This window comes from Myotis davidii, unplaced genomic scaffold (genome assembly GCF_000327345.1).
Source record: "Myotis davidii unplaced genomic scaffold, ASM32734v1 scaffold2798, whole genome shotgun sequence".
NCBI lineage: Eukaryota > Metazoa > Chordata > Mammalia > Chiroptera > Vespertilionidae > Myotis > Myotis davidii.
The window spans coordinates 516,923-528,189 of record NW_006289553.1 but is presented as its reverse complement, the minus strand read 5'-3'; the positions used below and the strand labels follow the sequence as shown (position 1 = coordinate 528,189).

The 11,267-nt window shown below is 56.0% G+C and overlaps 1 protein-coding gene across 2 annotated transcripts in view; it reads left to right on the top strand.

Moving 5' to 3' along the window:
* TECPR2 (tectonin beta-propeller repeat containing 2) overlaps positions 1-11,267 on the top strand; it is a 64,264-nt gene that overhangs the window by 36,371 nt on the left and 16,626 nt on the right. For both annotated transcript variants that reach the window (XM_006761986.2, XM_015562801.1), the window contains exons 12-16: positions 272-413; positions 2,331-2,571; positions 3,228-3,317; positions 4,488-4,721; positions 10,780-10,928. In XM_006761986.2, the coding sequence (XP_006762049.1) occupies positions 272-413; positions 2,331-2,571; positions 3,228-3,317; positions 4,488-4,721; positions 10,780-10,928 (856 nt within the window). The remainder of the gene's footprint in view (positions 1-271; positions 414-2,330; positions 2,572-3,227; positions 3,318-4,487; positions 4,722-10,779; positions 10,929-11,267) is intronic.

Sequence of the window (11,267 nt, the reverse complement as noted above, 5' to 3'; positions counted from 1 at the left end):
CCTGCTGGGCCTCTGCCCACTTTTTTCTTAGGCTATTTTCTTCCAGGAGCTTTCCTGTCATTCTGGGTCTGTGTATGTCTTTCAGAAGCTACAACGCGTTTGAACAATTGATGTTGCACAGTAACTTAATTCAAAATGCGGCTTCCTTCCTGGGATCGTGTGGGTGGGGTGTCTTCTCCCAGGCCGGCCCCCCAGGGCGCCCTCTGCTGGCAGTCCTAGACCCGCTGGGGCTTCGCCTGGATGCTGACTCCCATGTCCTCCTCCATTTCAGCGAAAGGCAGGCCTTGGAACCTGTCTGTGTGGCGCTCGGGGACCAGCAGACCCTGTGGGCGCTGGACATCCACGGAACCCTCTGGTTCAGAACCGGCATTGTTCCCAAGAAGCCCCAAGGGGAGGACGACCACTGGTGGCAAGTGGGTGTTCCGGTCGGCCCGGGTCTCCCTGGGGTGGGGCTGCTGCCCCCTTGCAGCCCCTCCCTTTGCCCTAAAGAGATGGGGGGGCGGGGGGGGGTAACACTGCTCAGTTTACTGAGTCAGCAACTGGAGACACCTAGACTTCCCACCTGAGGAGGTGCCTCGTGGAGCTCTGCTCAGAGCGCAGCCTGTTTCTGTGGGTGTTTAGAAATCTACTTTACGTGCCATAAACCCTTGGTGTCCATTCGAAGACCTGGGTAATAATGATGTTTAATTCTGACAGACGCGCTAAGAAAAGAGACTAGACAATAGGGTTGGGAAACCCAACCCACAATTACAGTCCCTCTCTCTGCTTGTTCGGAAGTACTCTGAGCGGGAGGCATTTCAACAGGGGAACCCTCTGCTGGCTCCCGAAAGGGAGGGTGTCATCAGCCCCCTTTTGTGAGTTGGTGCCAGCCAGGTGGCTAGGATGTTCTCAAAGGGGGGTCTACTCCCCGTGGGGCAGGTGAGGCTGCGGTGCCCTCACAGCTGTGAACACGCAGCGTCGCTTCAGCGTGGTGTTCTCAGGTCTCACTGTCGCCTCAGACCTGCCTTCTTGCTCTTGGTCCCTGAGGTGTGAATGCAGGGAAGTCAGTGTGTTTGCTCTTTGATGAGTGTGCCTATGTGTACAGACGTCTCTAATCTACATGCCAGGTGCCACTTGAAGAGTTACACGAGGACCTTAAAATACCTTCTCTCTACTCGTCACCATGTTACATGGTTTAACACACACACGCACACACACGCGCTCACCTGTACATGCGTACTAAATTCTGTTTTTAAGTAGCCAAGAGGAAAGCAGGTACGTTTTATCATAATGTTCAGATCATTATCTTTAGAGAAATTTAATCGGCAGAATCACCTTTGAGGTATTGGAAAGCAGTTAGTGTAATTACTAAAGACTGACTCTCTGTAGCATGAGAGCAGCACTGTTTGGCTGCTGAACTTTATTTACATCTGCATCCTGCTCATCCGCAGGTCCTGGGTGCTGGGACTGCGTCTGTCCCAGATCTGGGGTGGCCTTGGCGAGGGGCACACACCGGGAAGCGCGGGCTCCCCGAGTGGTCACAGCGCCAGCGTGTGCGGGCCCAGCATTCTGAGGGCTCCGGGCTGAGAACGGGGCCTCGGGGGCCCGACGGTGAAGCCTCCGCTCTGCTTCGGTTAGGGCTGCAGCGCACTGACCAAGGGAGTGTTTGCACCCAGTGCTGACTTTTACAGGAATCTCCTTTTCATTCCTGTGTTTTGTAAATGGAGCTCCCTTTCACTCAACACTTCCTTGTGCGAGACTTGGGCCCGGCACCTGCACGAGACTATCCTAGGATAGGGCAGCGAGTCCCCTGTGGTCAGGCCCAGCAGGGCAGGTACGTGCGTGAAAGCCTTTTAGAGAGAGCAGGAGGGTCTCCTCGGGAGGCGCCTGGAAAAGCACCTTTCAGGTCACGTGAGAGAAGCAAGGGCCTGGCATCTGAGCCGGGTGCTGCCTCCAGTCCAAGAGGGGGCTTTAGGCTGTTGGCCTGGCATAAGGACTAACTGCCTGGTTTAGATAATAACTTATTACTTAAAATACCTCCTTAAGTCTTATTATTGTATAGTCTAAGTATTGTACATGGGTGCCCATGAGAAATACCTAAATTTAAAAACAAAACAATTCTCTCACTAACTGGAACAAAAGACGTGGAGGTGTAAGGGGGTGATGTTCAGTCACTGGCTTGTAACAGATCCACGTGATAGAAAGTGTGTGAAAGGTGACCTTTTCCACCTCCAAATCCAACCCCCGGGGTCACGACAGCAGCCTGGTGGTGTCCTGCCCGCTCTCCGTCACTGACACGCAGGTGCGCGCGGCGGGAGGACGGCCCTGACAGCGTCTGCCCGCTCCCACAGGTGAGCATCACCGACTACGTGGTGTTCGACCAGTGCAGCCTGTTCCAGACCATCATGCACGCCACGCACTCGGTGGCTACGGCGGCCCAGGCGCCCGTGGAAAAGGTGGCCGACAAGCTGCGCACGGCGTTTTGGTCTCAGCAGCTTCAGTGCCAGCCCAGCCTCCTGGGGGTCAACAACAACGGCGTCTGGATCTCCTCGGGCAAGAATGACCTGCACGTCGCCAAGGGGAGTCTCATCGGTGGGTGCACTGCTTAGACTTCGCGCCGCCTGAGGCGGCTTCCCTCAGAGGCAGGGGCCAGCGTGTCAAGGAAAGCGCCAGGCGCTCGGCCTGCGAAGGCGACAGAGGCCAGTGTGGGGTGATCGGGACGGAGGCATTCTTGGTGCCTGTCCGATTCCCTCCTCCATCTGTCGTTGCTGCCGCTTGGATCCCAGGGTCTGGTGGTGTGCGATCAGTCTCCACTGGGGACCTATTATGATAGAAAGCAAATGGAGCTCAGTTTTGCATTAATAATTTTTTAGTTAAATGAAAAAAAAAACACCCAAAACCTGAAGAGCCTAAGAAGAGAACAGTCCGTTTCCTGGAGGAACGTTATGCTGTTGAAAATGCCAGGCTCTAGATCTGTAATGCGGTGCAAGTCCACACGCACCCCCCTTCCTGTAAACGCACCCCTGCTTTGTGGGTTTTCACCAGCTCCTCGTCCCTGGGCAAGTCTGGCTCTGCTTGCCGGTGCCCACAGAGGGCCGGGCGGCTCTCGAGTGCTGGCTCAGCCCTCCGTGTAAGGACAGGCCGGGACCAGCAGTGAGCTGCAGGGCCCGCTGTGGTCTAGCACCCACGCTCTGGGGGGTGGGTAGTTCCTTCTTTCTCGAACACCTGCTTCTGTTTCTTCTTTCCAGGCACTCACTGGAACAACGTTGTTCCCCGCGGGACAGCTTCTGCTACCAAATGGGCCTTTGTATTGGCCTCCCCTGCTCCCACGAAGGAAGGTTGGTGGAGAGCAGTGCCGTGGCCGTGGTGGTGAAAGCCACAGTCCGTCTGTGGCCTTGTTGGGGTGGGGGCGTGGCTGAGTGAACCAGAGACCAGGTGGCTTGTGTCACAGGCCAGTAGCCCTTGTGGGCTGAGCCGGGGCCCCTGGGCTGGGCCCACTTGACCAGGAGAGCAGGATCCAGAGCAGTGAAGCTGAGTGAGTCATGACAGCACGTCCTGAGGAGGGGAACATGCAGTGTAGCCGCCGGGGCTGGCAGCAGTGACTCCCAGCCATCCCAGCGGGCCATGGCGCCAGGGGGCCTGCGCACGCGGACTGACGCGCTGCAGCCGTGTTACTGCGTTCCGGGCGCTGCGGGCCTGGACTTAACACAGGCCGGGGTACTGCCTTAGGCCAGTGACGGCGAACCTTCTGAGCTCGGCGTGTCAGCATTTGAAAAACCCTAACTTAACTCTGGTGCCGTGTCACATAGAGAAATTTTTTGATGTTTGCAACCATAGTAAAACAAAGACTTATATTTTTGATATTTATTTTATATATTTAAATGCCATTTAACAAAGAAAAATCAACCAAAAAAAGGAGTTCGTGTGTCACCTCTGACACGCGTGTCATAGGTTCGCCATCACTACCCTAGGTCTTCAAACCAAAGGAATCTTGAATTCCAAAACATCCTGGCCACGGGTTTTAGATCGTGTTTTAGATAATGCAAGTACCCAAGCTTTTCACTTCCTGGGGGGTTATTTGCATTTTAAGCTGAATCTTCTTCACCTAAGGATCTGAACATGGTGGAGGGACAGGAAAGGAAGGCTTTCCAGCTTCTGCAGGCCCAGCCCCGGCAGAGCAGGCCAGCCCCTGGGTTCTGTGCTTCTGAGGCCTCTGACCCCACGCCCTCCAGAGCGCGGAGGGAGCACACCAAGTGTTTCATCATAGCACTGGGTCAGAGCCACTGGGCCAACATCGTAGCCTTCCTAAAATCCCATAAGCCCTGCTTTCTCTCACTTCTTTAAAATATCTGGGCTTGTTTCTTGCTCAGTCGTGGTGTGCCCTCCAACGCTACCTTAATGCACATGGAGCTTCTGTCACGGTGGCGAGGGAGCAAGGGAGCCATTGGTATCAGCTGTCCAGAGGCAGCGGCTGCTTTTGTCAGTGACACCCCTGAACTCTCCTGCAGGCAGCTCCTTGTGGCTGTGCCAGGGCAGCAAGGACCTGTGCAGCGTGAGCGCCCAGCACGCGCAGTCCCGCCCGTCCACGGTGCAACTGCCTCCCGACACCGAGATGAGAGCCTACGCCGCCTGCCAGGACGCTCTGTGGGCGCTGGACAGCCTGGGCCAGGTGTTCATCAGGACGCTGTCCGCCAGCTGCCCCACCGGCCTGCACTGGACCCGGCTGGACCTTGCCCAGCTAGGTATGCCGTCCTGTGTGTCATGCCTGTGGGTGTGACGGGCCCCTGGGTTCCACTTGTGTGAATTCTCGTATGACGCTTTGTAAGCTGCTGGCTTTCAGAGGTTGATTAGCTGCTCTTGCAGATTAAATGGGCTTCTTACTTTTGTAGGAGCTTCACTTCCCACCTTGTTTGGGGGTTTTCAGACTCAGGAGCAGACTCGGAGGAAACTGCCGCAAAGAACTGCTTCAAGTAATCCCGTTGGTGCCATTGCCTCTGCCAGTCTGAATATGGCATGCAGCTTCGTGCTTTGCAGCCTGAAAAATGGCGTGTCCTGCGCCAGGATCAGTGACCCGCTTACTGTCTCCTCCCAGCATAGAATAGCTGCTCAGCGAGCAAGGCTCGGTGCTCAGCTAGCAAGGCTCAGTGCTCAGCTAGCAAGGCTCGGTGCTCAGCTAGGAAGGGTCGGTGCTCAGCTAGGAAGGCTCGGTGCTCAGCTAGCAAGGCTCGGTGCTCAGCTAGGAAGGGTCGGTGCTCAGCTAGGAAGGCTCGGTGCTCAGCTAGCAAGGCTCGGTGCTCAGCTATGAAGGGTCGGTGCTCAGCAAGCAAGGCTCGGTGCTCAGCGAGCAAGGCTCGGTGCTCAGCTAGCAAGGCTCAGTGCTCAGCTAGCAAGGCTCGGTGCTCAGCTAGGAAGGGTCGGTGCTCAGCTAGGAAGGCTCGGTGCTCAGCTAGCAAGGCTCGGTGCTCAGCTATGAAGGGTCGGTGCTCAGCAAGCAAGGCTCGGTGCTCAGCGAGCAAGGCTCGGTGCTCAGCTAGCAGGCTCGGTGCTCAGTCAGATGGGATTGACACTGCACCTCCCTCTGCTCTTCTCCGAGTCTCCTCTGGTTACAGGCCGGGCCACACAGCAGGTGCCTTTTATAAATCGTTCATTTGTGTTCTAAGAAATGAGGTAATAGGATGAGCCCAAACATAAGGTTATTCAGGCAGATTCTTTTTTAAAAATATATATATTTTATTGATTTTTTTACAGAGAGGAAGTGAGAGGAATAGAGTTAGAAACATCAATGAGAGAGAAACATCGATCAGCTGCCTCCTGCACACTCCCCACTGGGGATGTGCCCGCAACCAAGGTACATGCCCTTGACTGGAATTGAACCTGGGACCCTCCAGCCCGCAGGCCGATGCTCTATCCACTGAGTCAAACCAGTTAGGGCTACAGGCAGATTCTTGATTGAACGGCAGCTTAGGTGTCGCTGGTCTGAGGCGGAGGGTGTGCCAGGGGCTCCAGAGGGTCCAGATGGGCCCTAGAAATACTCTGCCATATGGTCTCCCGGTAAGCTGACAGCCAGCATTGCTGTGCAAGCACTTGATGTTTGAGAATTCAGCCACAAGCCCTCCACACAAATATGGAGCGGGAAGAGCAAGAAGGCTGCACCTCCTGATGCAGGGGCCGCTCACCACCCAGCGCAGGTCTCGGCCCAGGTGGCTCCACAGGGTGCCATGCGGAGGCCTTCATCTGTTGTCCAGCCAGGCCCCACACATCCAGCGCAGCTGCAGCAGCCGGCGGCCCTCCGCTAGGCAAGCTCGCTCTGGCCAGAGCTGGGCATTGCCCAGGGTCATGTTTTTGTGTTTGTTAATCCTCACCCAAGGGATATTTTTTTCCTTGACTTTTACAGAGACATAGATGTGAGAGAGACAGATGTGAGAGAGACACAGATGTGAGAGAGACAGATGTGAGAGAGACACATCGATTGGTTGCCTCCCGTAGGAGCCTGACTAGGGCCAGGATTGAACCTGCAACCCAGGTACACGTCCTCACACTGTCTTTTGAACCTAATCCCAGCACCAGGGCCACTGTTCCACCTTTGAGAGCATTTGCCAGCCGTTGTTAGTTGTCACAGATGGCCGTGGCCCTCCTGTCTGCCCCAGCCCACCCCACAGCCCCAGCCAGACCTATGTGGGAGATGCTGAGGTTCCCGGTGGAGGCACAAAGCCCAGGTGCGGTTTGTGTCCTGCCACACTGAGAGCTTGGTGCAGAGGGAGTGGGCATCGTGCCTGGCTCCACCCAGCGCACCAGCTCCGCCGGGGCCTCCCTGCCTGAGGCTCCAGCCCACAGCCCTGCCTCCCTGCATGTTCAGCCCATTTCTCCTGACGCATCTGGCGGCTAGAGCAGGGCAGGGCTTGGAGGTGCCTTTGGGCTTCACTGGGGTGGTGGCCATGGTTTTTGGGGAGAAACAGCTTCGGGGGATGAGTCTCCATTTGAGGGGGAGCTGCATCTGAGTCGGGATGTGCTTGGCTGTCTGAGCGCAGGAGTGGGTGCTTGCTGCCGGTGGTGCAGGCGCAGAGGACGGAGCCCCCCAGCCTCCTGCCTGCAAATTCATCCTTAGCAAACCAGTGCCAGGATCCAGCCAAGCCCGGAGTGGGTCACACAGCAGGTGGCAGGAGGCCAGGCTGAGGAGCGGGACTCACAGCAGAGGCAGTGCTAGCTGTGCCCAGGGCTGGGCCTGGCAAGCTGCTGTCTTCCCGTTAAACCCAGTTCCTCACCTTCCTAAGGGGAACAGCGCCCACCGCGGAGAGATGGTGGCAGGAGCATCCTGTAGAATGTGAGCTGCCTCAGGGATGGCTGGCCTCTGCTCTCAGTCCTGGCCTCGGTACTAGTGCCCCAGCCTTAGAACCTTCAAGTGGAAGCCTGTCTTCCCGGTGCTGACCACGCGAGCTGGGCTACCTCGTGCTGGCATTGACCTTGGCTGTGCCAGGTCACTGTAAAGTCTGGAATGTCACTGGTCTTCCCCATATGGCACACAGAAGTTGCAATTTTAAGGAGCAAAGTGTCAAGTCATGAACACAGTTTCTGCCTTTAATTTCTTCTTAAAGGGGTAGCATCCCTCTTCTGCCCCTGTGCAAGCTACCAAATCAATTGCTGCTTTAGGTGAAATGAAGAGAATTCTTAAATGTTTCACTATTGAGCCCAGTTATAACAACAGCATGGAATTTGCAATTTATTACAACCTTAGTTTTTGGAAGCAGATTTGCTGTTGGGGTCCAGCCCCTGCAGGTCCAGGGGTTCCCAAAGGTGTGGACGGAGTCATCGAAGAAGGAATGACACGGAGGCAGCGTTCAGTTGATCAGCATAGCGAGATTCTCCCTTTATTCTCCCATTACATCTGTATTTATACCATTTGATTTTAATCCTATTGGAACATGCTGTGCAGATGTTTCTTCCCTGCAGCGACTGTGTCAAGCAGCAAGGATGGACCGGCTTCCCGCAAATTCCCCCTTTTTTATTTTTTAAAGGATAGCGCGTGTAAATCAGCGGCCACCTCTCAGATTGGGTTGTTTAAGACTCAGAAGACCTGTTTGTGACTTTGCCAACAGGTCAGTCGGAGGCTTAACCCTATATCGGCTCCCCACAGTTGGCATCCTTTGTGGATGTTTAAGAGCCCTGGCACATGTGCACTGTCAGGCACAGGGGTCAGCACAGTGCGGTCTGCGATGACAGTCATGGGTCTCAGCGCGGGATGGGGAAGTGCTTGGTGTCAGTCATGCCTTTGGAAATCTGCGCAGGAAAGTGTGCAGCCCGATACAGTAAAACACCAAGTAGGTGCCCCTTGCTGTTAAGGGAAGAAGTCTGATCTGTTGAATAAAGTAATTAAAACTTATTTTTAATGGGAGAGAGAAACCCGAAGGTGGCAGGAAAATTGCGTGTGTTGGTTGGGCTGCATAGCGACAGGCCCCAGTATCAGCGACTTCACAGTGAATGCCGCCTGCTCTCCCGCCAGCTTAGCTGTCAGCCTCGGTCTTAGGGCCATTGTGCCCGGGGTGGGAGCACTGGTCCCCCGGTGCTCTGCGCCCGGCCCCTCAGGCACTGCAGCTGGAGGGCCCTGCCAGCTCCAGTGGTTCCATTCAGGGGGGACAGTCACTTCTGCTCATCTCCCGCTGGTCGGATGGGGCCCCGCTTAACTCGGGACTGGGAGCCATGGAGTGTGTGAGAGGGCAGGGTGTCTGCCACCTGCCCGACCTCCCCTCCCTCCCTCTGTGGACGGACAGGAGCCGGGAGAGCGGAGTGAGCCCCATGGGCCGTTCCCTGCTTTGCCCTGCTCTTCGGTCCAGGATCAGCTGGTTGAGGCCGTTGAGGTTCCAGCAGCTTCTGTATTTGTTCTAAAGGAATGTGCCCCTGATACTGTGACTGTGTGTTCTGCATGGTGTGTCCCCTCGCTCCGAGCGGCTGCCAGTGTGCCTCTCCCAGGTGACTCCCCCCAGGTGACTCCCAAGGCAGCTGCTGCCTGGAGGTGCTCTCATGGCAGCTGCAGACCCCAGCATAGCATTGCCTTCCAATTAGCATTTCTCAGCTACTTCTGGGACTTACTGCTGAAGCTCCTTTACTTTGATTGGTACAAATGTTTTAATACGTAACAGATCCCTAGGGAGTCTCTTGAATTCCCTGGTAAGCCATCCTATAAAATACTGGGAGGAAAAGGCAGTTAATTTCAGCAGAAGAGAAACCATTGTCTTTGAGAAATGCACAAAGGGGTGCTGAGGACTTGTGTTGTGGGAGTTCTACTAAAGGCACGTGACAGGATTGCTACAGCAAGACCCATGCCCATTGGTGCAGACATGTGGGCAGTCATCCGATGCCAGGGCAACTGCGTGGGGTGCCAAGGCAGCACCGCCAGCAAGGGCAGCTGCACCACCTCTTCCCCAGTTTTAAAGTCCAGATGACCCGCCCTCTGGCTTGGTCATCGATGACAAACCACTCGGCTTGAAAAATGGGCAAAAGACCTGAATGGACACTTCTCAAGAGAAGACACACAAGTGCCCCGGAAGCACATCCGGAGTCTCAGCACCAGGGCTCTCGGGCGCAGGTTAAACGCGGCAAGATACCCTCACGCCTACTAGAAGGGGTGGCAGAAGAGGTGCCGCAGCGGATGCTGGTGGGTGTGTCATGTCACAGGGGACACTGGCCAGGTGAACATCTGTTCTGGGGCCCAGAAGCTCCACTCCTGGGCGTTACTCCAGAGAAACCGCTGCTCCCAGAGTTCTTCTGCCAGAATGCGCAGAGCAGCTTTCCTCCCAACAGCAAGGCGCGGAGGTGGCCCAAACGTGCCTCACAGGTGAACGGATGGGCTCGCGTGGTGTCTGGTGCAGGGGAATCGTCCTCGGCCGTGAAAGGGACCCTGAGCGGGAGAAGCCACACCCAGCGTGCACCTGGGACTGTTTCCGTGGAGGCCCAGGTGAGGCCGGACTCCCTGTGGTAGAAATCCACAGGGTCGTGGCCTGGCAGTGACGGGAAGGGGCCTGAGGGAACCCTCTGGGGTGGTAAAATGGCCCATAACTTGACAGGACGGGGTGACCAGGTCGGTCCATGTGTCAGAGCTGATGAAACTGAACCATGAGGTCTGCGCTCTGGATGTGGTTTCCCAGGGGCCAAGGTAGCTGGTGTGGGGTCAGGCCACCCTGGCTTCACCCTCAGCCTCCTAACTGAGCCATGTCCCCACCGTGGGACCCTAGGCACATGCCTCCGTGTCTGGTCCCGATGGCCTCACGTGGACGGGACACTGGGTGCTGTGATGAGGTTCAAAGTGAGGGCCTGGCTGCAACCCCGCCCCACAGCAGCTGTTGGTGGTTGCCAGAGAGACTGTCAATCAAATGTGGTTTCTCTTTAAAGGCTCCTCCTACCTCCCTACCTCTTCAAATCAGCTTAACCCACAAGGAGAAATAGGAACAGAACAGTGAAGGTTCGGGGGCTGTGTTCGCTCACCTTACCTCCAGCTGGGTCAGCAGTGAAGGGTGCATCCTCTCCGCTCATCCCTATTGCTGTTGCTGGTAATATCGCCTCTGAAGGCGCTAACCACAAGCCCACGTGGAGATACGAGTCCCCGTACTCAGTGGCTCAGGGCCCCGGGCTGACGGCACCGGGACGGCCTCGCCTGGTACAGAGGGGCTGCTGTGTGGCGCCTGGCAGGTGGTCTTGGTCACGCTCCTCATCTCTTCCTTTGCAAAGTAAAATTAAAGTTGATAGAGTCCGTGAAAGAGTAGTCATTTTACAGAGGTAACTCGTGTTTGTGTGTTTCCTTGTCTCCAGGAGCTGCAAAACTGACAAGCTTGGCGTGTGGAAACCAGCACGTGTGGGCCTGTGATTCCAGGGGCGGCGTGTACTTCCGCGTGGGCACCCAGCCTCTGAACCCCAGTCTCATGCTTCCGGCCTGGATAACGATTGAGCCACCCGTCCAGGTAAGCTCGAGGGAACTGCCCCAACATGCCCCTCCGTGAGACAGGCGTTGCTAGGGGAAAAGCGCCTCGCTGCACAGGTGGCCTCCCACGGGGCAGGGACATGTCGGGGGACAAGGTGGCCACATCCGTTGACCTCCCAAACGCGGGTCTTACAAAATGAGCATGTTTTTAAAAGCCAGTGCCCAGAAGTGTAGAGAAGAAAGTGAGAGTCCCCTAAAATCGCGTCCTGGAGGTAATCTGTCAGTATCAGCTTCTGTGAGAGCCTGTCCTGGCTTACACAGGAAATCCCCCTCCACTGGCCCCGCCCCCCGCCTCTCAGTGTCAGCGTGATCTCAACGG